General features: G+C 44.6%; 1 protein-coding gene across 3 annotated transcripts in view; it reads left to right on the top strand.

The window, feature by feature from the left end:
• Window positions 1-26,031, top strand: part of LOC144688497 (DNA (cytosine-5)-methyltransferase 3B-like) — a 338,320-nt gene extending 312,289 nt beyond the window's left edge. For all 3 annotated transcript variants that reach the window (XM_078555140.1, XM_078555141.1, XM_078555142.1), the window contains one exon: window positions 21,735-26,031. In XM_078555140.1, the coding sequence (XP_078411266.1) occupies window positions 21,735-21,876 (142 nt within the window). In that variant the 3' untranslated portion in view covers window positions 21,877-26,031. The remainder of the gene's footprint in view (window positions 1-21,734) is intronic.
• Window positions 26,032-27,385: the final 1,354 nt, after the last annotated feature.

Genomic DNA, 27,385 nt, shown 5'->3' with positions numbered 1-27,385 from the left:
CCATTCTGTTACGTCTTCCAAACATCAGCTCAGCAGGAGATACACCTGTTGTTGAATGTGGAGTGTTACGATACATCGTCAAAAAGTTCTTCAGCTTCAACTTCCAATCTGTTTTCATCCTCCCCTTCAATATGGCCGTTTTGAATGTCTGGACAAAGTGCTCCGCTTCACCATTTGAGAACGGGTGATAAGGCGAGATGAGAATTTGCTTGATCCCATTGTTTTTCAGGAATGTTTGAAATTCACATGATGTGAACTGTGCGCCATTGCCAGACTCAATCTGCTCCGGCAATCCAAAAGTAGTGAACACATTCTGGAGAGCATCAACAGTCTTTGTTAAAGTAGTCGACTTCATGGGAATAACATGAGGCTGCTTTGTGCAGGCATCCACTGCAAAATCCACTGCAAAATGGGTGGTCAGGCCAGGCCCATGGATGTAATGGAGGAGGTGCAGGAGCAGACTTCATTTGTTGGCATGGAAGGCAATCACTGACCATGTCTTTGTCTTATTCCAGGTGTGGCCACATACATGTAGACGAGCTAATGCTTTCATTTTGACGATTTCCATGTGACTGAGGTGAAGTTCTTCTAACACTCGTGCTTGGAATTTTGGTGGAATAGCAACTCTGATTCCCCATAACAAACAATCGTCTTGCAGAGTCAGCACAAATCTATGCCTGTAGTAAGGTTTAAGCTCAGTAGTCACTTCTTAAGGTACACACCAACCCTTCTGTGTGTACAGGTAAACTTTGGAGAGCACAGCATCCCTCTGCGTTTTAAGTCGAATTTGATCCACTTTAACAGGTAACATGGGTTGCACCTGAACTGGAATGGGACCAACATCCTTGTGGGGAGGTTTGCTAGTGCTGTTTGGGAGGGTTTAAACTAACTTGGCAGGGGGATGGGATCCTGAGAGGAGGTTCAGCAGGGGGAGATGCACAGCCAAAATTAGAATAGAGAGCAAGTGAGTCTGAAAGGCATAGAAATTACAGGCCAGTTAAGGCACAAGGGAGTTTGGTAAAGTTGGATGGTATTTATTTTAATGCAAGGAGTCTGACGAATGAGGCAGATGAATTGAGGGCACAAATTAACACATGGAAGTATGATGTCATTGCTGTCACAGAGACATGGCTGGGAGAGGGGCAGGATTGGCAGCTCAATATTCCAGGATACAGGGTCTTCAGGCGAGACAGGGCAGGAGGTAAAAGAGGAGGAGGCATCACAATATTGATCAAGGAATCAATTACAGCAGTAAGGAGTGATGACATCTTAGAAGGCTTCTCAAGGGCGCCTCAAATGAAGCCATTTGGGTAGAACTGAAAAACAAAAAAGGGGCAGTCACATTGCTGGGAATGTACTATAGGCCCTCAAACAGTCAGAGAGAAATAGAAGAGCAGATTTGTAGGCAAATTTCAGAGAAGTGTAAAAATAATAGGGTAGTAATAGTGGGGGATTTCAACTTCCCCAACATTAACTGGGTTAGTCATAGTGTGATAGGTTTAGAGGGAGCGGAATTCTTAAAATGCATCCAGGAGAGCTTTTTAGGCCAGTACGTAGAAGGTCCTATAATAGAGGGGGCGGTCCTGGACTTAATTTTAGGGAATGAAGCCGGGTAAGTGGTAGAGGTATCAGTGAGGGAGCATTTTGCAGATCGTGATCCTAACTCCGTTAGTTCAAGGTTGTTATGGAAAAGGACAAGGATGGGCCTGAAATCAGAGTTCTAAATTAGGGGAAGGCCAATTTTAATAAGATCAGATATGATTTAGCCAGAGTGGACTGGGAGCAGCTACTTTGCGTCAGAGCAGTGGGACTCACTCAAGAAGGAAATAGGGAGAGTATAGGGCCAACATATTCCAGTAAAGATAAAGGGCAGGACTAACAAATCCTGGGAACCCTGGATGTTGAGGGATATACAGGATTGGATAAAGAGGAAAAGGAAGGCTTATGGCAGATACCGAGGGCTCAAAACAGCGGAAGCCCTAGAGGAGTATAGAATGTGTAGGGGGGAACTTAAAAAGGAACTTAGGAGAGCAAAAGCGGGGCATGATAAAACATTGGCAGGTAAAATAAAGGAAAATCCAAAGTTATTTTACAAGTACATTAAGAGTAAGAGGATAACTAGGGAAAGAGTAGGGTCCATTAAGGACCATAGTGGTCATTTTGTGTGGAGCCGGAAGACGTAGGTAGAGTTCTAAACGAATACGTTGCACCGGTGTTCACAAGTGAGAGGGATGATGTGGGTATGGAAATCAGGCAGAAGGACTGTAATATAATTAAATAAATTAGCATAGAAAGGGAGGAGGTTCTAAGTGGTCTGGCAGGCTTAAAAGTAGATAAATCTCCAGGCCCGGATGAAACGTATCCCAGGCTGTTAAGTGAGGCAAAGGAGGAGATAGCAGGGGCACTGGCAATAATTTTCAATACCTCTTTGGCCACAGGAGAAGTGCCAGAGGACTGGAGGACAGCCAATGTGGTACCGTTATTCAAGAAGGGAGGAAGGGATAAACCAGGGAACTACAGGCCAGTCAGTCTAACCTCAGTGGTGGGGAAACTATTGGAAGCAATTCTGAGGGACAGAATTAATCTACACTTGGAGAGGCAGGGATTAATCAAGGACAATCAGCATGGTTTTGTTAAGGGGAGGTCATGTCTGACCAATTTGATTGAATTTTTCGAAGAGGTAAACAGGTGTGTAGATGAGGGCAATGCATTTGATGTAGTCTACTTGGACTTCAGCAAGGCTTTTGATAAGATCCTGCATGGGAGACTGATAACGAAGGATCCCATGGGATCCAAGGCAATTTGGCAAATTGGATCCAGAATTGGCTGAGTGGCAGGAAGCAGAGGGTGATGGTTGAGGGGTGTTTTTGTGACTGGATGTCTGAGCCCAGTGGAGATCCACAGGGCTCGGTGTTGGGTCCTTTGCTGTTTGTGGTATATATAAACGATTTAGACTTGAATGTAGGAGGGTTGATCAGTAAGTTCGCGGATGACACGAAAGTTGGTGGGGTGGTAAATAGTGAGGAGAATAGCCTTGGATTACAGGAGGATATAGACGGGCTGATCAGCGGCAAATGGAATTTAATCCAGATAAGTGTGATGTGATGCACTTGGGCAGGAAAAACAAGGCACGGGAATACACGATGAATGATAGGACCCTGGGAAGTACCGAGCATCAGAGGGACCTTGGTGTGCATGTCCACCGGTCCCTTAAGGTAGCAGGACAGGTAGATAAGGTGGTTAAGAAGGCACATAGGATACTTGCCTTTATTAGCTGAGGCATAGAATATATAGAGCAGGGAGGTTATGCTGGAACTGTATAAAATGCTGGTTAGGCCACAGCTAGAGTATTCCGTGCAGTTCTGGAATCCGCATTATAGGAAGGATGTGATTGCACTAGAGAGAGGGCAGAGGAGATTTACCAGGACATTACCTGGTCTGGAGAGTTTTAGTTATGAGGAGAGATTGGATAGACTGGGGTTATTTTCCCTGGAGCAGAGGAGGTTGAGGGGGGACATAATTGAGGTTTATAAAATTATGAGGGGCATAGATAGGGTAGACAGGAAGGAACTTTTCCCCTTAGTGGAGGGATCAATAACCAGGGGACATAGATTTAAGGTAAGGAGCAGGAGGTTTGGCAGGGATGTGAGGAAGAATTTTTTCACCCAGAGGTGGTGAGAATCTGGAACTCACTGCCTGAAAGGGTGGTATAGGCAGATACCCTCATAACATTTAAGAAGTATTTGGATGTGCACTTGCGATGCCGTGGCATACAAGGCTATGGGCCCTAGTGCTGGAAAACAGGATTAGTGTAGTTAGGTACTTGTTTGACCGGTGCAGACTTGATGGGCCAAAGGGCCTTTTTCTGGCTGTAGACCTCTATGATTCTATGATATCTGGTTCACACTGAAAGCAGTGACTTCACCTTGGGTTGTGGAGCTGTGGTTTAACGGAAGTCTGGAAAGTGCATCCGCATTTCCATGATTGTCAGTCAAGCGAAATGTAATTTCATACTGGTAAGCAGAAAAGATCAGTGCCCACCTCTGGAGGCGTGCAGCGGCAAGTGTCGGGGTTTGTGACTGCGGCCTAAGCAATCAGGTCAAAGGCTTGTGGTCTGTAACTAATGTGAATTTATGCCCATACAAATATTGGTGGAACTTCTTGACTCCATAGATTAGCCCAAGAGCTTCCTTCTCAATTTGAGCATAATTTTGTTCTGCCTTGGACAATGTGTGTGAGGCATATACAATGAGCCTTTCACTGCCATTAGAAAATATGTGGGAGATCACAGCTCCAACACCATATCCAGATGCATCACAAGCCAGGCTGACAGGTAACTTTTCATGGAATTGTGCGAGGTCTTTAGCAGAAGTGAGCTCTTGCTTGAGTTCCTTGAAACTTTCCTGACAGGCTTGTGACCAATCCCGCTTTCCATTCTTCTTCAGCAGATTATTCAGTGGTGCTACCTTGGTAGCCAAACTGGAAATGAACTTGCCATAGCAATTCGCCAGTCCCTAAAACGAACGAAGCTCCTGAACATTTTTGGGCTGTGGTGCATTCACCACTGCCTCCACTTTTCTGGGTGAGGTTGAGAGGCCAGTTTCGTCAATCACATGTCTCACATATTCCACTGAGGGTTTCAGAAACGAGCATTTGGATTTCTTACAGCGGATGCCGTATTTTTCCAGTTTATGCAGTACCCTGTCTAGGTTCTCTAAATGAGTTGAGAGATTTTTCCCAGTGATGAGCATGTTGTCTTGGAAGCAGATTACACCAGGGAGGCCCTGCAATATTTTGTCCATGGCTTGCTGGAATAAGGCTGGTGATGATGCGATTCGAAATGGTAGCTGTTTGTATTGATATAAACCTCTGTGTGTGCTGATGGTTGTATACTTCCTGGGATCTTCACTCATCTGCATTTGTAAAAATGCCAGTGATAGGTAAAGCTTTGTGAATAATTCACCACTATTCAGAGCAGCGAGCAGGTCCTCAATTTTCAGTAGCGGGTACGATGCACTTCCAGGAAAGGATTAATGGTGATTTTATAGTCACCAATATTCTGATAGACCCGTCATCCTTCACTGCTGGGACTATTGGAGCTGCCCACTCTCCATAATCAACCTTCTCAATTATCTGAAAGTTTTTAAGTCGTTCTGGATCCTGCTCGATTTTCTGTCAAATTGAGTAGGGGACTGAAAAGGTTTGAAGAACCTTGGAGAAGCTTCGGCCTTCACAGCAAGTTTGGCTTCAATGTCTTTCATAACTCCAAGGCCGCGCTTGAAGACATCAGTATGCTTGTCCAACAAGGAGCGCAACATGGGGTTGCAATGCTCCTTACTTATTTTATTCCAGTCCAGCTGAATTTCTTTTAGCCAGTTCCTGCCCATGAGCGATGGACAATCCCCTTTCACAATGATAAGTGGTAACCTTGTTATTTGATCCCCAAACTTAGCTTGCACGGACATTTTTCCAAGTATACTCACAGGCTCACCAGTGTAGGTGCTAAACTGGAGGAGGGTTTTCTCTAATGGGGCATTTCTTGAAAATTTTCTCCCATGTCTACTCTGAAGCAATAAAAACAGATGCTCCAGTGCCAACCTCCATTTCAACCATTTTACCATTTAAGGCAATGCCAATTTTTGGTCCTCCTTCTAGTTTCAGATCACACTGAATGCAATATAATTGCTCTTCCGCATTACCGCTGTTAGATACACTTTCTGTCTCACCTGGACTCACATTACTTTTGTATTTTGTTTCCAAGTAATGTGTCTTTTTAAACTGCCTGTTTATTTTCAAGCGTGACTTGACTATATACTCCTCGTGATGCCCTTTTTCTTGGCAGTACTGCTTTATTGTGATCAGCCTTTGATCTACATGCATGCTATACGTGTCCTTTTTTACCACAGTAGCGGCAATCAGTGGTTTTCCACTTACAGGCTTCTGCATTATGCCGTATTCCATTACAGCAGTAACATGTTTGAAAGCGAGTATGCCCTGACTTTATTATTTTAATTTGGCATTGTTAGAACACGCTTTCAAATCTCCAGCTTGTTTCTCTGCCATTTCTATGCTTTGTGCAATGTCGAACGCTTTTTTCAGTGTCAGCTCTTGCTCCGCTAACAATCTACACTGAATTCTTTCATTTTTTTCAGTCCACAAACCAAGCAGTCATGCAACGCTTCTTCCAGGTAACCTTTAAAGTCACAATTTTCCACTAATTTTCTCAACTCAGCCAGGAACTGGGAAACTGACTCATTCTCATGCTGTTCTCTTCGGTGAAATTTGAATCTCTCGGCAATAATCGCTGGTCTGGGATCAAAGTGCTTTTTCAAAATGTCCAAAAGCTCTTTAAAGTTTTTGTCTGCTGACTTGTCAGGAGCAATGAGATTTCTCAGTAAAGTAAAATTTTTCATTCCGATGTCTGTAAGAAACACTGAGACCTGCCTTTCTTCTTCCATCTCATTCGCAATGAAAAACTGTTCCATTTGCTCAACATAAACTACAAAGTCCATAGTAGCTGGATCAAAAGCCTCTAAAGCCCCTAATAATAATGATCCCATCCTCATCGTCATTTGAAGTGTTTTATCACTTCTTAACAATTAAGAATGCACACACATAGCTATCTGCTTCTGAACCCCAGCTTCCTGTGTAAAAAGCAGAAGGTTCCTTTATTCCTTATTCTACACCAGAGGGCAATAGATTTAGGACTTAGCACACCCTACTATCAGGTTTTTTACATAACACTTTTTAACTAAAATGTCCTTTACAAAAAAACATGAACTTTAAACACAAACATCACAAAGACGCTTGTTGTGAATGCGCAGTCATGCCTGAGAGGAAGGATCAGACACCTGTCATCTCCAGGATGATATAATCCTGCAAGGGGTGACCTTGGTCTGCAGTGTGCAGACTGAGGGCAAGTCAAGGGCTAGAGACTGCGTTTCTGCCGTGTATCTGGAGGGAGACCGTTCAACGGGAACTACCATTGATTGCTCATTTTATCAGTTCACAGAAACAGGGAGGAGTTGAGTATGCAGTTTCTTGACAGCTTTGATTAGAATGAGGAGAAGAAGGGCCCATCGTCGATTGAACCAGCTCAGGGAAATCCATTGCCCTGAGGGACAAGAGCCAACAGGGCCCCACGAAGTCCCAGATGTTGATGAGCAGGGGCCAAATCCACAAAGATGTTTGACGCAACCACGGGTCAACAGAAGATGCAGCTCATACATGGAGATGAGCAAAATATAGTGCCACAGGCGCCTTTGCTTCTCAAGGGATGTGGTAGATCATATTTGCCACATTCTCTGTGGGGAACTCACACTGCTTGGACTTGGAGGATATCCAATGCCAGTTGTTCTGAAGGTTACCGCCACCCTGAACTTTTTTGGAAGCAGATCCTTCCAGGGCTCTGTTGGGGACCCTTGTGGAATCTCACAATCGGCAACATACAAGTGCGTAAAGGAGATAATGGGTGCTCTTTTCAGCAAAGTTCACCATTGCGTGCAGTTCCACATGGATGAAACAAGCCAGGTTGCTAGAACTGTGGGATTCACTGCGATCTCAGGCTTCCCACAAGTGCAGGCCGCCATCGACAGCACACGTGGCCTTGACAACTCCCTGGCAGAAGTCTGTGAGATTCATTAGTAAAAAAGGATTTCACTCTCTGAATTTTCAGCTAATTTGTGATCACAAAGCAGATCCAGCATGTTTATGCTAGGTATCCAGGGAGCTTTCACAACTTGTACACTTTGAATCACTCTCAAGTGCCAGAGATATTTGAGGGAGCTCGGCACTTAGATGGTAATAAGACATGGCTAATGACACCCGTTCATCAGCCACAGAGTGCATTTGAGGAGAGATACAACGCTGCACATTCTGCCACAAGATTTTTAATAGAGCAGACTATTGGCCTTTTAAAGATGCATTGGACTGGTCAGGTGGTGCTCTCCAGTGCTCACCGCAAAGAGTGTCCCACATCATTGCTGTTTGCTGCATCCAGCACAACCTAGTGCTGCCAAGAGGGAATATGTTGCCAGAGGGAGACATAGAGGAGCTAGACATCTCCTTGAATGAGGAGGATGTGGAAGGGGATGAATCTGAAGAGGGCAACAACTAAGACGAATGAGGATGCCATTGCACGGGCATGATGTGGCATGCGTGCCCGTGGCAACCTCATAGTACAAGATTTCAAGATGAATAAGGTGAAGACAAGTTTTCACGATCTAAGTTCTCTTCAGGCTTCGATGCAGGGGACATAACAAAATCTTCATTGCCAGCATCAACATATCATGAAAGGTCATCAATCTCACAATGGTCATAGAGGCAGCATAAGTCACGTTCATCCCTAACGATGGGGTCATTCTTGGAAAGTGCAGTAACCTAGGGAACATGTGGCCACTGTGAAATGTGATCAGCACACCACTAGCGCACCTCTTTAAGCAACTACACATAGTGCAGTCCTTCCATCCATGGCAGCCTGCAAGCAACTGAAACGCCATCACACACATGGATGCGCTTATGCTATATGACAGCATGTTATGACATGTTAAGGCGGCGCTAACAGGATAAACATTCATCAATGGTTAGCACTTGACTGTCTCAAGAGGGGGCTATATCCAGACAGGACTATCCCTCCAAACGCCAGCTCTCACGCATGAATAATGCAGAGGCCTCATCTTGTTAGTGAGCCCTAATATGCCATTGGGCATCAGGATGCAGTGACCTGTTATTCTACAGCATGCACCCAAAGCTGAGATTTATGTTTGCATTGTCAACACAGAATGGTTCTGGAAAACCATAGTTTGATTATTTACAACCACTCATGACCCTGCCTTCGCTGGAAGCCTGCCAAGTCTACGTCCTGCATTGCCTTGGCATTTAGGAGAAACATGACTTGGTCAGTATTGACGCAGCAGTCAATGAGAACTTCTTCCCTTCATGGATCCTGCTGAGCACTCAGGAGGTGTGCAGAAGCATCGCTTTCATAGCATTACAGTCCTTGACATTGTCCATCTGATGTCTGCTTTAAGTCAATGAGTGCATTGTCATACAACGATTTTCATGTTGATTTGCATACTGTGCCTTGACAGAAGGATTCCGTAAAGCACTGCTAGGCAGCCATTCAGGAGCAAAGTAAGATCCTCACAGATAAGTGGAAGGCTTCATCAGAATGAGCACACACCTCTGACATCACACACACATTCCCTTCTAGCGGACATTTCATGATGAGCTTGGGAAAAAGGAGTGACTTCCACACCTGAGTTGCCATAGGGAGCGCCCCAATTCCAAAAGACTACAATCAAGCATGGTGTACAAGCATGACACCTAGACTAAGCAAATGAGTCAAAAAGAGGAAGAAAGGAATAACATTCAGCCTTAAATGCAGAGATGAAAGCACACTGCAGGGAGGATTGAAAGGCTATGGTGCTCGATGATGAATACCACATCTCAAAAACTCATGGTCATAAAATAAAGGCCATTGCAAAGTGCACTTGGAAGAAAAGACTCTAATCTTGGTCACGACAAATACTTGTTACCTCCACAAACTACAGACTTCAGTATGACAGCATGAGGATAATCACTAACCTTGAGCAATTCTCGTGACGCCTAAACAATGTCTGCCTGAGATGCAAGAGTCGCATGTGTATTGGCCAGCCATGATTTTCACATATGAAGTGACTTTGTTCATGTCACCGATGTAGGACTAAAGGCGATTCACTGTGATGAGATTGAGTAAGACTTAATGGAACTGAGGAACCAGGTGGGAGATCATTGTGGGGGCAGGAACGGGGTGGAGTTCATTTTGTACCCTTGAATGAACATGGGACCTTGCATCATATCGATTAGCCATTCAATACCTGAGACTTGGAGAGTGATAAATGGAAACTATATTTATAATAGTGTAGATTATACGCAGTGAATGAACACTCATGCCATCATTGTGCTTTCAAAATTTCTCAATTTCTCTAACCTTACCGCTACGTCTAGATGCTGCCCTGACATCTGTAGCAGAGGTGGAGGCAGCCTGCTGACTGCTATACTGTTGAAGCCTACCTAGTCAATCACTAATTATCCCTTCTCTCTATTCTAGCTACCAGCAAGAAAAAGCAGAGGAAGAGATCCAGCAAGTGCCTCAGCCCCAGCCCCCCTCAGATGAGGCAGGGCAACCATCAGATGAAAAACCGCTACTGCATTCACCTGCACCCTCCTCCAGCGCAGATGCACGCACCTCAGTGGGTCCTACTTCTAGCGTAGGATTGGGTTCACAATCTGGTGATCACTGCACTGATACGTATCCACAACAGGCAGATGCTGTGGCTGTGGCAGTGGCAGCCGAGGTCTCTGACATGTGGAGAACTGTTGGACAGCAGGCCCCTGCTGAGTCCAAGTCCGATGATAAGCCTCTTGAATCAGCTCCGAGGAAAATGTTGGAGATGCAGAGACAGACAATGGAACATCATGCAGAGTTGTCGGAGGCTGTCCCCAGACTGGAACAAAGGATGGAGGAGTTCATCCATGTTCTGACTGATATTATCTGAGATGATTTTAGCGGGCAACCTCTGGTGGTACGAGTCCTGCTAAGGGTCTCGTGTTGTGGGGCAGGTGCACCCTCCTCGGCTTGACCTGATGGAGTTGATGGGGTCACACGTAGAATAGAGCTGGAGGGGCAGGACACGCTTGGATGGATGCCCCCGGGATATTGGCTGGCACTCCTCCTCCCTTTGGGTGCCCGAAGGCCCCTCTCTGACTCCTTGAGGAGAAGGGGCACCTGGAGGGAGATCAATTTGCCCCATCCCCCTCTCACCTAGCCACTGTTGGAATGCACACCCATGGCTAGAGCAGTAGTGTGCGGGTCCGAACACAAATCCAGCAGAAACTGGGTCTCCAAGGCAGCCGCCACCCTTCCAATGGAGACTTTGATGCGTTCGCATGGCAGAGCCATGACATCTGACAGAACATGGACGGATTCCTCCATCCTTTGTTCCAATCTGGTGACACCCCCTGCGTGATGTTCCATTTCCTCTCCCTGCATCTCCAACATTTCCCTCAGGCTTCGAGAGGCTCATCATCGGACTTTGGACTCAACAGGGGCCTGCTCTCTAACAGTTCTCCACATGTCAGAGACCTTGGCTGCCACTGCCTCCTCTTGTTGTGGATACGTATCGGTGCAGTGATCACCAGATTGTGAACCCAGTCCTACTCTAGAAGTAGGACCCACTGAGGTGCGTGTATCTGCACTGGTGGAGGGTGCAGGTGAACGCAGTGGCAGTTTTTCATCTGATGGTTGCTGTGCCTCCTCATCTGAGGGGGGCTAGGGCTGAGGAGCTTGCTGGATCTCTTCCTCTTGCCTTTTCTTGCTGGTAGCTAGAATAGAGAGGAGAGATAATTAGTGATTGACTAGATAGGCTCCAACATTATAGATCACTTACAGTCATTGTCTGAATGTGACTGTGGATGCACCCGCAACTAGTTTGTTGGGGGAGGCCAATCTGCGCAGGAACAATCTCTCTCCTCTCCAGCAAGCTCTGCTGCCTGCTCCTTGTGGGAGGAGAGTGTCCTCAGCATTGGGGTCCCACCTCCATTTTTGCCTCTCTCCCTTCTGTTGTGGAAAATCGTGACCTGCATAGAGTCAGATGGATTGACTGTATGGATGAAAAAGCAGTTCAAAAGCATGTATGCCTGTTCTCTCTGCTGTGTCCTCCCCAGAATGGGATGCTTTTTGTGCAGGAACTTACATGAGATGGTGAGCTTAAAGTGGCTGGAACACATTCAATGCTGATGCCCCATCTGCTGGTTGTGTGTGACATCCCTGTAACTCTAGCCCTTAGACTACCTGATGCCCTATGAGAGTGAAAGTTTGGAGTGAGTAGAAGTTTCACTTACCCTGGCAGAGTGCATCAGATCATTCATCCTTTTCCTGCACTGCAGGGCAGTCCTTTTTTGCTTTCCATGGATGCTGACCTCCCTGGTGACCTTCTCCCAGGTCGGCATGCTCAGGTGAGAGAACTTCCTGTTACCATCCTGAGGAAAGAGGACCTCCCACCTTTCCAGAATGACCTGGAGGAGAATCCCCAGGGAGGCTTTGCTGAACCATGGAGTGGAGGGTTTTCTTCTTTTTGGCACCATGGTGAAGCAAAAATTAACAATACACCTGGCCTGCAGTGAGTGAATGTCTGTGGAGGTATCGTTTAATATGGTGCCAGGACCTTCAAACCCATGAGATAATGTGGGGTGGACGACTCCCGCCTTCCCTGCCATGAGATTCGATGAGCTCCTCGTTGATGCATAATTAACGAGCTGAAAGGTGGAAAATCGTGCAGATTAAACCAACCCACCACGCAGCGGCAATCACACCAACTTTCCTGCCCGCCACCACACTTAGGGTGGAATTTTACATTCTGGAGACCGTGGGCAGAACTTTACGTTCCACGGGTGGGTGCGCGCCGGACCTGATCGGGCGTAAAATCATGCGACTTGACGTTGGGCGAGCGTCCCGATGCCATCCCGCATGCGAGCAATCTTCAGAATGGTGGGCATGTGCAGGTGTCGGCGCCGTGCCCACCATCAACTGAAAGGCAGCTTAAGGCCCATTAAAAAGGCAATAGTTTGCAATTTTACGTTTTCCGTGCGGTTTCGTGCTTGTAGCACAGGCAAAACGGGCAGGCGGGCAGCCCACTCGTTACAAAACCTCATCCAAAGGCGGGATAAAAAGGGTCAGCAGCATTGCCATTGAGAGTAGTAAGGAGTTTAGGAGGTAGTTTGCTGATGGTTGGTTATTTGAACTTGACAGCTTCATCTCTGTTCTGAGCTTAGCATTTCCAGGCATCATTTCAGGACTCATTGGTATCTCCAAGGCCCCCAGAGAACTTTGACCATGTGGACTTTTCCATGTATCAGTCAGCCTTCTGTAACCCTGGTAATGGGGATTGTGCTGTCTGCTGGTGGCACCTCCTCTGAGAAGGAAGATAGGGGCAGAAGGGAGAGGAGGCTAGGTGTCCCAATGCAGCTTCCAGGGGAGTGACCTGTGGGAGGAGAGGCGCAGGCACAAGGAGCACAGGGCCAGCAGGTAGTCCAAGGTTTAAGAGGTCGCAGAAGATGCCAGGGTTTACAGGCAGTGATGCAGCTACCTCAATATGTCCGAGGTGCAATGCCAAAGGAGACAGGAAAACAGTGTCATATGATTGGGCCTGAGATCACCTCCAGTTGTGTGGATGGACACCCCATGCCAGAGGCTTTGAAGGTCACAGTGGCCTTCAACTTTTATGCCTCTGGCTCTTTCCAGGAGTCAGTGGGGGATCTTTGTGGAATGTCCCAATCAGCTGTCCACAGTTGCGTCAAGCTGGTGACAGAAGCTCTGTTCAGGCAGGTAATGACACTTATTCATTTCCGTATGGAAGAAGCCAGCCAGGCTGAGAGGGCCAGAGGGTTTTCAGCAATTGCTGGGTTCCCCCGCATCCAGGGTACAATCGACTGCACACATGGCCATTAAGGCGCCTTAGTCAACAGGAAACGCTTCCACTGGCGTGCTCTGCACCAAAAAAAAGTGAAGCATACTCAGGCCATTAAGACAAAAGCAAAATTTATATAATTTTGACACTCACAACAAATTAACAGAACTATATCTGGTGCTAATATCCACACCAGTAAATGCATAAACAAAACATGGCAGAACAGAAGATCACCCATGAACAGTCCCTCTTGTGCTAATGGTGTCTAAAACTTACGTTTTTGAGTGCTGCGTCTTGGTGCTTCCCCCCCTCTGCTTGATGGTAGCAGCATTAGAGGCAGCCTGCTGACTCTACAGTCTTGTTGGTCTTGATGACCTTGCCTGTTGTCCTCTGGCCAGCGGAGCTTGTGTTGGCCCCACCTGGGAGGGAGCGGCCAGTGCCACAGCTGGCATCTCCCCAGTTATTGCAGCCTCATCAGATGCCATGGTCACTGGCAGAGGGGCGGAGGAGCTGCTGCAATCATCCAGAGCACCCTGAGAGGAATCCACAAAGACAACAAGCAGGTCGTGTGCCAATGTGAAGTTGCTCTGTTCCTCCCTGCTCGCCATTAATGGATGGGTACTTAGCTGGGATACTGGGTGCCTCATTCATCGCCCACACTGGCACTGACATGAGAGTCCCCACTCTTTCAATGGAGGAGGCAATGTGCTTGGCGATGAGGGTCAACGCAAAGCTCATGCTCTGCATGGACTCCTCCACAACAGAGACCAGAGCACACATACCCTCATGGATCTCCACCAAATCCTTCCGCACATCCCGCTGGACATCAAGCATCTGCTGCCTAAGGACGACTCTGCCTTCAACTCAGCATCGTCCTGGTCTCCAGCAGTCCTCTGACTGCCAGTGCACTAGGCACTCTTTGCTTTCGCCTGCTCCTCAAGCGAGTGTGAAGTGCCCTCACTACTGTGCACCGACATTCTAGCTGACGATCTAATGCCCGCCGAGGTGCTGGTCTCTGCGCTGGGGCCTGGTTCAGAAAGCGGTGTGACGCAGGTGCATCTGAAGCTCGGCGGTCCTCTGGCATCAAAGGTGGCTCTTCGGGGTCCTGCGTACGAGTGCGTGCTGGCGAATCTCGGGGAGAACATTACACTGTAACTGTGCATGCCAGGCGCCCTGGTGACACATTGGCGATCTGCATCACGGTGCCATCGTCTTTCAATGCTCAGTGGGCACTCCAGGTTTGAGGCTGTCATTAATGACGAGACTACGCAAGAATGTTTGCACAATCTGACACACTCACCTCTGTGCACTGCACTTTTACTTTCGTCAGAGACCCCTGCCTCTCCACGTCCAGCTGACCGAGGTGGGTGCAGGCTCTCCAGCTCCAAAGCATCCATTTCAAACCTCATGATTAGGAGATTTGGGCGGCCTCCACCTGTCATTGGCCTCACTATGTTGTTTTGGCTCCTCCTCTTGTGAAAGGACAGAGGAGCATTGATTAGTCCACTCTCTACCTGCAGCGCCATTGCAGCTTGGCCAACCCCACCTGAGGAACACTTTGCAGGGCACATCCAAGTCATGGCCCTTGAGCCGCAAGGCGCTCAGTCCAAGCAGCCAGGGCTCACCCCCTTGGCCAGTTCCGGAGTCATTGACAGTTGGCACTCAGACTCTAACACCCCTCAGCTCCATGGGGTAACAGCCAGCCCTTAACATTTTTCCACACTAATCTATGCCAACATGGTACTCAGCCTTGCAGAGCACAGCAGCTCATTGAACCTTGTTGCGGCACTGCACCCATGTGCACCTCACGACGTCATGGCTGCTGATCTTGGCTGCCATCTCCTCCCAAGCTTTTTTGGTTTGATGAGGTGGCCTCCTCCTGCCATCCCTGGGAGCGAGGGTGTCCCGCTTGACACCCACCTCCTCCACGAGGACCATGAGGTACTCGTCCGAAAAACAAAGGGCCTAGTGCCCACCTGACCTGCACTCCAGCCTGACACTTCCATCCGCTGGTGAGGCCATTGCTCCAGTCTCCAGACCGAAGAAAGATTCTCCCCTGGCAGCCTTCGGGGAGCTGCCTCTGTCAATTTTAAACCTCCCACCGGGTCGCCATTGGACCCAGCACCCAAGAGGTCCCCACACCCGCCCAGTGCTTCCCGATCATTAGGAAGACACATTTCACACTGGGCAGGCTTTAATTGGCCAGCTAGCGTGAAATCGTGGTCATGGGCTGATCACAGTCAGGAGCCTGTTTCCTGACTGCTCCCGGGATAATCGATAGCACACGCGCGCCAGACGAGGGAAAAATTCAGGCCTATGTTTCTTAATCACTTGAGCTGCTGGGTTATCGGAATCATTCTATCATTCTAGCTTTCAGTTGTGCTGAATTTGTATATTTACCAAATCTAACACTGAAATTAGAAATTAGGCAGTTTTATTATTGAATGGTAATATATAGAATTTTTTTGTATTATCATGGAGAAGCCTTATTATTTATGCAGAACAACAGTACAGTTGAACGTGGAATAACCAGTGCATCTTTATTGACTATGAAGATTGGATCATACAAGTCTTAGAAAAAGGCCAGTTCTTCCTTTCATCAAGTCACAATCATGCATCTCTGTCGCCATTGTTTCATTGTTGATCAATAACTCAGTTCATTCAGAGCTTTGTCATGTGAATGACCTCAAGTTAAACTGTGAGTAATCATCTGGAAATTAAATTTTGCATTGTCCATAACCAAATGATTATTCATAGCTATTGTTAGTGAATGATACCAAGTGCTGTATCAGGCATTCCTTCTCCACTATCATTTAACAAATCTGCGTTTGAAGCTGAAAGTTATACAAGCCCATTGCCAGTTGTACAATATGCTTTTAAGGCCTTTTTAATCCGTCCCCAAAAAAGAATTAGCAGATGGTGAAGTCTCATGATAATTGGTAACTTTTGATTCATCTCTTGGAATCAGGGATTCCATGATGAAGGGTTTAATTTTGCCTTTTTGGTACATGCATATAAAGGGTTACAAGATTTTTTTTGTTTGTTCATGGAATGTGGACATCGCTGGCTAGGCCAGCATTTATTGCCCATCCCTAATTTCCCTTGAGAAGATGGTGATGTACTGACTTCTCGAACTGCTACAGTCCTTGTGTTGTAGGAACACCTGCAGTGCTGTTAGGAAGGGAGTTTCAGGATTTTGAACCAGTGACAATGAAGGAACAGCAATATAATTCCAAGTCCGGATGGTGAGTGACTTGGAGGGGAACTTGCAGGTGATGGTGTTCCCATGCATCTGCTGCCCTTGTTCCTCTAGGTGGTAGAGGTTGCGGGTTTGGAAGGTGCTGTCGAAGGAGCCTTGGTGAGTTGCAGCAATGCATCTAGCAGATAGTACACACTGCTGCCACTGCGCATCGGTGGAGGGACTGAACGTTTAAAGTGGTGGATAGGGGGTGCCATTCAAGCAGGCTGCTTTGTCATGGATGATGTCAAGCTTCTTGAGTGTTGTTGGAACTGCACTGATCCACACAAGCGGAGAGTATTCCATCACATTCTTGACTTGTGCCTTGTAGGTAGTGGACAGGCTTTGGGGAGTCAGGAGATGAGTTACTCTCCACAGAATTCCAAACCGCTAACCTGCTCTTTTAGCCACAGTATTTGTATGGCTGGTCCAGTTCAGTTTCTGGTCAGCGGTAACCCCCAGAATGTTGATAATGGGGGATTCAACGATGGCAATGCCATTGAATGTCATGGGGCGATCTCTTGTTGGAAATGGTCATTGCCTAGCACTTGTATGGCGCGAATGTTACTTGTCACTTATTAGCCCAAACCAGGATATTGTCCAGGTCTTGCTGCATATGGACATGGGACTGCTTCAGTATCTGAGGAATCAGGAATAATGCTAAACATTGTGCAATCATCAGAGAACATCCCCACCTCTGACCTAATGATGGAAGGAAGGTCATTGATGAAACAGCTGAAGGTGGTTGGTCCCAGTACACTACCCTGAGGAACTCCTGCAGTGATATCTCTGGACTGAGAGGATTGACCTCCAACAACCACAGCCATCTTCCTTTGTGCTCGGTATGACTCCACCCAGCAGAGAGGTTTCCTCCTGATTCTCATTTACTCCAGTTTTGCTGGCGTTCCTTGACGCCACACTCGGTCAGATGTTGCCTTGATGTCAAGGGCAGTCACTCTCACCTCACCTCTTGAGTTCAGTTCTTTTGTCCATGCTTGGACCAAGGCTGTAATGAGGTCAGGTATTGGCAGAATCCAAACTGTGTGTCAGTAAGCAGGTTACTGCTGCATAAGGGCGACTTGATACCACTGTCGATGACAATTTCCATCACTTTGCTGATGATCGAGAGTAGGCTGATGGGATTGTAATTGGCCGTGTTGGGTTTGTCCTGCTTTTTATGGACAGGACATACCTGGGCAGTTTTCCACGTTGCCGGTAGATCCTAGTGTTGTAGCTGTATTGGAACAGCTTGGCTAGGGATGCAACTGGTTCTGGAGTACGAGTCTTCAGTACTATTGCCGGATTGTTGTCTTGGCCCATTGTCTTTGCAGTATCCAGTGTCTTCAGCGTTTCTTGATATCACGTGGAGTGAGTTGGATTGGCTGAAGACTAGTATCGGTGATGCTGGGAACCTCAGGAGGACGGGATGGATCATCCACTCTGTACTTCTGGCTGAAGATGGTTGCAAATGCTCCAGCCTTGTCATTTGCACGGATGTGCTGGGCTCCCCATCATTGAGAATGAGGATATTTGTGAAGCCGCCTCCTCCAGTGAGTTGTTTAATTGTCCACCACCATTCACAACTGGATATTGCAGCACTGCAGAGCTTAGATCTGATCCATTGGTTGTGGGATTGCTTAGCTCTGTCTGTCGCATGCTGCGTCTGCTGTTTGGCACGCAAGTATTCCTATGTTGTAGCTTCACTGGGTTGACACCTCATCATTAGGTACTATCGGTGCTGCTCCTGGGGTGTCCTCCTCCACTCTTCACTAAACCAGACTACCCCACTTGATGGTAATGGTAGAGTGGGGAATATGATAGGCCATGAGGTTAGATTGTAGTTGTATACAATTCTGCTGCTGCTGATGGCCCACAGTGCCTCATGTCTACCCAGCTTGAGTTGCTAAATCTGTTCAAAATCCATTCCATTTAGCAGAGTGCTAGTGCAACACAACATGATGGAGCGTCTCCTCAATGTGAAGATGGGACTTGGTCTCCACAGGACTGTGTGGTGGTCACTCCTACTGATACTGTCATAGACAGATGCATCTGTGACAGGTAGATTGGTGAGGATGAGGTCAAATAGGTTTTTCCCTCTTGTTTCCCTCACTACTTGCTGAAGACCCAGTCTGGCAGCTTACGTTTCAGCCAGTTCGGTTAGTAGGGGTGCTACCGAGCCACTTCAATGGACAGGATACAGGGTAGGCTATTTAAGACTGAGATGAGGAGAAACTTCTTCACTCAGAGGGTGGTGAACCTGTGGAATTCTCTACCACAGAAGGCTGTGGAGGCCAAGCCACTGAATATATTTAAGAAGGAAATAGATAGATTCCCAGACTCTAAAGGTCTCAAGGGGTATGGAGAGCGGGAGTATGGTGTTGGGATAGAGGATCCATGATCATATTGAATGGCGGAGTGGGCTCGAGGGGCCGAATGGCCTACTCCTGCTCCTATTTTCTATGAAGCTCCCCCGCCCAGAGTACATTCTATGCCTTTGCCACCCTCAGTGCTTCCTCCAATTGGTGTTCAACATGAGGAGTACTGATTCATCAGCTGAGGGGGGACGGTAGGTGGTAATGAGCAGGAGGTTTGACCTGATACTGTGAGACTTCATGGGGTCCGGAGTCGATGTTGAGGACCCCCAGGGCAACTCCCTTGTGACTGTATACCATTATGCCGCCATCTCTAGTAGGTCTATCCTGTCATGTGACGGGACATACCCAGGGATAGTGATGGTGGTGTCTGTGACATTGTCTATAAGGTATGATTCCGTGAGTATGACTAAGTCAGGCTATTGCTTGACTAGTCTATGGGACAGCTCTCCCAATTTATGGCACAAGCTACCAGATGTTAGTAAGGAGGACTTGGCAGGATCAATAGGGCTGGGTGTGCTTTTCCAGTACCTCGGTCAATGCCAGGTGGTCCGTCCAGTTTCATCCCTTTTCAGCTTCGTAGTGCTTTTGATGCAACTGAATGGCTTGCTAGGCCATTTCAGAGGGCATCTAAGAGTCAACCACTTTGCTATTGGTCTCGACTCACATGTAGGCCTGACCAGATAAGGAGGGCAGATTTCCTTCCCTAAACGGCATTAATGAACCAGTTTGGTTTTTACCACAATTGCCAATGGTTCTGTGGTCACCATTAGACTAGCTTTTAATTCCAGATTTAGTAATTGAATTTAAATTTCACCAACTGCTGTGGTGGGATTTGAAGCCATATTGGCAGAGCATTAGCCTGGGCCTCTGGATTACTAGTCCAGTGACATTATCACCAAGCCACTGCCTCCCCCTAACTTCCTCATAATATGACAAGTGGAGGCATTCCCTGTAAATGATGGTGCACAGAATCAGTACTTACATGTAGCAAGTGGTAGGAGAGTGCACAATTTTCTGAGACAGCCTCCTAATTGTGAGAGTTAGGCACTGCTGAGGAAGGTCGTGAACTGTGAGAGCACTTCAACATGGAGGCAGCCTCGGGGGCGTGTCGTTGAATTTAAAATTATTCAGGGAAAAGCTGGTAGGCCCCTTGAAGCAAACAGGAAACCCCTCCAGGTGCATCGTATGGGTGCCTTTTCAGCCAGTGGACCCTCTTTGGGGCATGGAGCCCCTGACTCGAATGCCAGTGCGCCCATAAAATCAGACCTATTTGGCTCCCTGATCAGCTTAATTGGCTACCGTGGCTCAGGCAGCTTATTCAGGCCCAAGCTGACCATGGAAAACTTCCCCAGTGGCAGGAATGTGTCACAGAGCCATCCCAATGTGTCTCTTCTCCCACTTCCCTGCTCCCCCGCCCCCCCACCCCCAACCACTTTCCTGGCACTCCCGCCTCCAAGCCTACCATCACAGGGCTGGGAAAATTCAGTCTGTAGTTATGAGAAGTGAATAAGCACCTACAGGAAATGCATAACTTATTATTGTATCAAATCCCGAACTATTCTTCCTCTTTAACATTAATGCATTAAATGGGACTATTGGTTTTAAATATATTTTTTAAAATGAAGAGGATTCACTCTATTCAAGCTGTGTAGCAGTAAGTTTACTGCTGGATAATGCTGTTATTTTCAGAATTGCATCAAATTAAACAATCTGATAATGATAAGTAGTTTATCTATAACCAGCAAATCTAGTAATTTGTAAATAAATTCTGAGTACTAGCCAATAAATTTTTCGTACATATTGACAAAAATATATTTAAATTGATAAATTATAATATCGCATCCTAAAAACAGTTCGATGGATTTAGTTAAAAACAAAAAACTGCGGATGCTGGAAATCCAAAACAAAAACAAAAACAGAAATACCTGGAAAAACTCAGCAGGTCTGGCAGCATCGGCGGAGAAGAGCACAGTTGTCGTTCCGAGTCCTCATGACCCTTGAAGAGTTTTTCCAGGTATTTCTGTTTCTGTTTTCGATGGATTTAGTCTTGAGCAAACATTGTCAGGTGTTCGAGAACTCAGATGGCAGCATTTGAAATATGCCGATGCCCAGTTTCAGGCATGAAGACAATGAGGAGTCTGCAACACTACCTGAACCAGGTGGCCTAGGGCCAGTCCAAAATTTGGCCTCAAGCCTCAATTTAATCTGGCCAACTGCCAAAATCTGTCATTCAGAGCTCTGGAATTCCCTTCCTCTACCTTTCCACCTCTCCCCCATTAAGATGCTTCTTAAAACCTACCTCTTTGACCAAGGTTTTTGTCACCTGTCTTAATATTACTTTGTGTCTCAGTGTCAAAACAAAATTTATTGATATATTTGATATTGCTCCTGTTAAGTGCCTTGAGGTGTTTTACTACCTTATATAGGTATTATATAAATGCAAGTTGTTGTTGGATGTGAGATATTCAGGCTAATCAAGTAGAATAGAGTTCCTGGTTAGATAAATAATATGTGGTCTAACAAAGCGGTTTTGATAAACTGAGTAATCTATTTTATTCCATGTTTATTTTTGTAAAACAAGCAAGTCCTGGAAATAAATGCAAAGTATACTTTAGTTGCCATGACATGCTTTCAACAGAAATTTTTTTATGCTGTTTGATTCTCTTCCTACAGGATTTTTGGTTTTCCAGTGCATTACACAGATGTGTCAAATATGGGACGAGGAGCCCGACAAAAACTTCTTGGAAGGTCGTGGAGTGTGCCTGTCATTCGCCACCTATTTGCACCGCTGAAGGATTACTTTGCCTGTGAATAACACAGTACAACATGTGCCTTTCAGGAATAAAAAGGTGCTTTCTTAGAGGATGATCAACAGTAAAACAAATTCAGACTAGTTTTAACCTATTAGTATACTGTGACACAAGAAATTTGAATGGCATTATTGTGAAGGTTGCATGTTGTACATTTATAATACTGTGACCATTATTCACAGTCACAACTCAGGACAGGGTAGGTAGCAAACACACCTACCATAGTTGTTTTAGCTTTTGTAATCTCATCTTTTATATGAAAACAGAATTCCTACTTTTAGCTGTAGTTTTATTACTGTAGTGTGAAGATTATACTTCACAGTTTTCTAGTGTACTTTATAGTCACTCATTTTATGGGATTTTAAGGGCTTTTAACTCTTAATGGTGCTATTATCCACCTTTTAGATTTTCAACTTTCTAAAACCTAAAATAGTATTTTATTGTTATATGTATCCGTAGCTGGGTTTTGATAGATGAATAGTAAATCATAAAACTATTGATAAAAAATAAACATAGTGCAGTTAAAACTATTGTTCAAAAATGTTGAAGTTGATGTTCTGTTTAAACAGTATTCCAGTATATAGTTACTTACATTTCAGCAATGTGTATTTTCTTTCTGTAACCTGTTTATAAATGTAGTCAGTAAATAATCATGATATGTTTAATTTGTTTATGTTTTGTACTTTAGCAAGGGCTGCAAATGTGTAAATGAACAAAAAAAATATAAAGATGGAAAACTGTATAAGTTTAAATCAAGGCAGTTTCTATTGGCAGCATATGGAGAATGTCCTGCTAAAACTTGGCTGTCACTTTTCATCACAACCATTAATACTCAGTCAAATTTACAGTCGGAGAGATAGTTCATACATTTTATTGGTAAAGCGATAGTCTTGTCGCTGCTCCATATGCACCTTTAAAAATGTTTGAGCTGACAGGACTGTGATTATACTAAGGTTGTAGCAAGGTAGTGCTTAAGGATTCTTTTAAAAATTCAATGAGAACAAGTAAAATACAATTTTACTGTTAAAATATAGATTTTATATTTTAAAAACATTACTGTAAGATTTTCCTACCTATTCTTTTACTGTGCTCAGAGTTGTTCAAGGGACTTGCTCCCTAGCTTCAGACAGCGCTGCTGTTGAGCTATCTGCAAAGGTAGATTTTTACTGTCCAGTTTCTTTCCTCCTCTGGTTGAGAAGCACCAGGGCTTTGCTCCATTCCTCCTGCTAACAACATGCCAAGGTAATTAACTCATAATGTTGGGGCCTGGATCATTTTTCAACTTGGGAACCGAGGATCAATTTGGAGCATTTCCAGGATTGGTTACAGATTTAAGGCACTCTCAGGTTAAATAAAAAAGACCATTTTCAGGGAAAAGATCCTTTCACTCCGATCCAACAATCTGTATTAATCCCAACATTAAAAGCACACTTATGGCACATTTCCAGCAGCATCAGTGTAAAATTTTAACTTCCCACCTCTGTGTGTAAGGCTTCAAGTTTAATGCCAATTTGCACCTTATTGTGGGCAACTTTGTGCTGTGGATTCTACTATAGTCACAAAGTGTATTATTCAGAGCTGCCATTGAAAGAAAAATCAGCAATCTACTTTGAATATGATGATATTTCATCTTGACTGGGATTAAGTTTTGTATGTTAAGTGGTCAAATTTAGCATTAACCAAGCAATTAGCACAGGCCTCTAATGTGCAATTTAATCCAGATTGTAAAATAGTTCCATTACTTTTTACGGTTCACTTTTACAAACATCTGACAACCGCCATAACATTTAGTAAATGAAAATCCAGCATATTAGAAGAGAATTTAAACTGCAAATTATTCTCTCATTACAGTCACTCATAGCAACCACAAATAGGTACTGAAAGAACTCTAAAGCTCCCTGATGTTTTCAGTGAATTTATCCAGGGAGTACCTTAGCCATGCTGACCTGGAAGGTCCCAAATTAAATCTTTGGTACTGAATTCGTTTGTATGCAGTTATAGATGGCCACAGGACCCCTGGGTTAGTGATGGAAAAGTTGGCCAGGATTCCTATTCCTGATCACTTTGCAGCGATTCCTGCATGTGTGTGCAAGTTGAGTGAGGACAGGATCAGGCTCTGCTGTGATCCCCACCTCTATTCAGGGCCAAATTGCCTGCCAACACTCATTGCTAAGCCTCATTTGGACAAGGTACTATGGAACCATACTTCAGAAAGGAATCAACAATACATATAAGGCAGGGAGAAAATTGCCAAGGGAAAAAACTACCAAAAAATCACTTTGTACACAGATGCTTCTGTTAACACTTTGAGTATTGGATTTTAACCCTTTAAAACAATCACAGGATATTATTGCTCTTATGGAAAATGATTACATTTGTGTTGGTGATACGTAGACACTGGGATTTCTGCCTTGAATGGCATCCATTGAAATTTTCTCTCCTACCATCAGCAAACTTTTGCAGAACCAAAGGTTGTGCTGAACCAAAACAAAGTGGTGCAATGAGCATCTAAATCATGGTACCAGTGATAGGCAGTAAAGTTAGCTGGAAATAAGATCATTGCCTGGCCTGAAGTGTGTTCAAACAACAGTATTGAGTTAGTTTATCTTAGATCGGACGGCTGTAAGACATTACAATTAGTCACAGGATCCCTGGGTTAGGGAGAAGAAAGTCAACCAGAGTTTCCTGTTCCTGACTCATTTTAGAAACAGGTATCAATGTTGAGTGAGACCAGGACTGGTCTCAGCTATGTTGGAAAAGAGGTCCCTGACCACTTAGGCAAAATCTTAAGCAACAGACTCCTAACCCCATCGGGATGAATGTGCTTATCAAAATTAAAGGGCTTTTTTTAACAATGTAATCAATAGCAACATCTGTTTTTACAGCATCCACATATAACATTCAGAGGAACTCATAAATTGAATATATTGTATTTTTAGAAAATATTATTGGTTAGGATCTGCATTTTACCTTTTTAAATCCCATTTGAAAAGTATTAATATATTGCTCAAAGAATTGCTCAGGTGGTGGAAATCTTTCTAGTTGTGTATTTATCTTGTGACAATTTGGACTATCTTGTTCCAGAGTTAAAGGCCATGAGTGGTATTTACAATGTGCAAACCACACATTTTTTAAAATCTGCTTAAAAATGCACAGAAATAACTTCATTACTTTAATTAGAATACTAGCTGAAACCTGTACTAAAGGCCTGTGGGACAAGCAATGTTTATTATCAAACGGCATCTAACTGGACATTTTTGAATTCTATCAGCAAGGTATTTATCTCAGGCAGAAGACAGAGTTTCAAGCATTTGTTCTTTTTCCTTTATATGTGATTAACAAAATCAATCACTAGTTGGTAAGCGGGTTAAGCAAGAATGAACATACAGCATTGGCCTGTGACGAGCTGTCACCACTAAATTATTCCCAATTCCGAAAACTCTTTTCAGTTATCCCTTCGTGGAGCTTAGAGTACTTTTGCATTGTTATAAACAGTTGAATATTTCCATGACATTTTTAAGTGATCCACATTAGCATCTACAAAAATCATATTTTTTAAATGTAAACACATGCAAAGTTAGTGTACATTCTATTTAAAGAGATGTTGCAGAAATAATGTGACTATATTTCAAAACAGCTCACCATTGTGTTCTTAATGTTGATGAAACTGAGAATCACCAGTTATTACAACTCCTAAAATGGTGACATTAGTGTGTACATTTTAAAGCATAAACTACACAAAAAGATCAGTGGAATTCCACAGTACTTGAACTTATCTCTCCATACTGTTGATTTCAGGTCAATACTGTTTACAATATATAACATTTATAATGTGGTGCAGCTACTGTACATGGAATCATTTCTATTTCATGGTTTCTTTCAAATGAGCCATCTTACAAAAATGTAGTGATGACCCACATGAAAACACTTGTGATTGTGATTACTTTATATTAAGATCTTCATGGGTTTTTGTTTTAAACATATACAAAAAAGTTCCATTGTGAAAATGTGTGAGTATGAAAATGTTGTTTTGGCATGCATCACTATCATTTTATATATGGCAAAGGGGATTTAACTGTATCTCTTGTATTTGAGCTTAAAGAGGTACAAATTGTAGCACTGCTTGTCTGTTTACAATAAATGATTTTCCCCTTTTGTTATGTCTGTTTTAACATCCACTAACTTGTTTGAAATAGTTCATATTAAGATTTGAGAAAATCAAAAGCATACAAACTGCAACATCACACTCAATGAGTTAGTTACCGTTAAAACAAAAATTAAACTGTAACAATTTTTTGCACCATGTGAACATATAAAACCAGACTGAAGCTCATTGCTGACATTTTCACAGCTGTCTGGATTATCTGATTTGAGCCAGGAAATCACTGAATGGTATCTTGCAAACACAACATGTTGGCAGTAAATCCTCCTTTCTGCAATTTTGCTGGGGGTTCTAACCTATTTAAAATGAATATATACATATCATAGCACCTTAATTCAAATATGGAAAAAATTACTATGGACAAGTTTAAGTGTTCTTCCAATAACTTTGTTCACCATAATATCCGGGTATTTTTTTCTTTGAGTCACAGAGACATTTATGGCACATAAGGAGGCCATCTAGCCCATTGAGTCCATGCCTGCTCCCCGCAGAGCACTCTCCCGCTCAATCCTCGTATCCTGCAAGTTTATTTCCTTCAAGTGCCCATCCAACTTCCTTTTGAAATCATTGATTGTTTCCGCTTCCACCACCCTCACGGGCAATGAATTCCAGGACATCATCACTCACTGCGTAGAAATAGTCCTTCCTCACCTTCTTCCTGCATCTCTTGCCCAGGATCCTAAATCTGTGTCCCCTAGTCCTTGTACCGGGAAGAGTCTTTCCTTGTTGAGCCTGTCATAATCTTGTGCATCTCTATAAAATCTCCTTTGATCCAAGGAGAACAATCCCTGCCTTTACAACCTACCCTTGTAACTAAAACCTCTTCATCTCTGGAACCATTCTGGTAAATCTCCCCTGCACCCTCTCAAGGAGTATCACATCTTTCCTAAAGTGTACTGAACCGGAACTGGATGCAAATCTCCAATTGGGGCCTTGCCAGAACTTTATAAAGGTTCAGCATAACTTCCCCGCTTTTGTACTTAATGCCTCTATTTATGAAGCCCAGAATCCCACACGCTTTGCTAAGCATTTTCTCATATGCCCTGCCATCTTCAAAGATCGATGCATATGCATCCCATGTCCCTCTGTTGTTGTACACTCTTTAGAATTGTACCAGTAAGTCTGTATTGCCTCTCCTTATCCCTATGCATTACCTTTTCACTTCTCTGTATTGAATTCCAACTGCCACTTGTCTGCCCATACTGCTGGCCTATCTGTGTCCTGTTGCAAGTGATTCATATCGTCCTCACTGTTTGCCATTTCTCCAAGTTTGGTATCAGCAGCGAATTTTGTAATTTTACTCTGTACTCCAAGATCCAAGTCATTTATGTATAGCAAGATAAGAGTGGTCC

Source organism: Cetorhinus maximus, chromosome 13, assembly GCF_964194155.1.
Source record: "Cetorhinus maximus chromosome 13, sCetMax3.hap1.1, whole genome shotgun sequence".
Classification (NCBI taxonomy): domain Eukaryota; kingdom Metazoa; phylum Chordata; class Chondrichthyes; order Lamniformes; family Cetorhinidae; genus Cetorhinus; species Cetorhinus maximus.
Note: the sequence above shows the minus strand (reverse complement) of the source record. Positions and strands in the feature narration are given on the sequence as shown.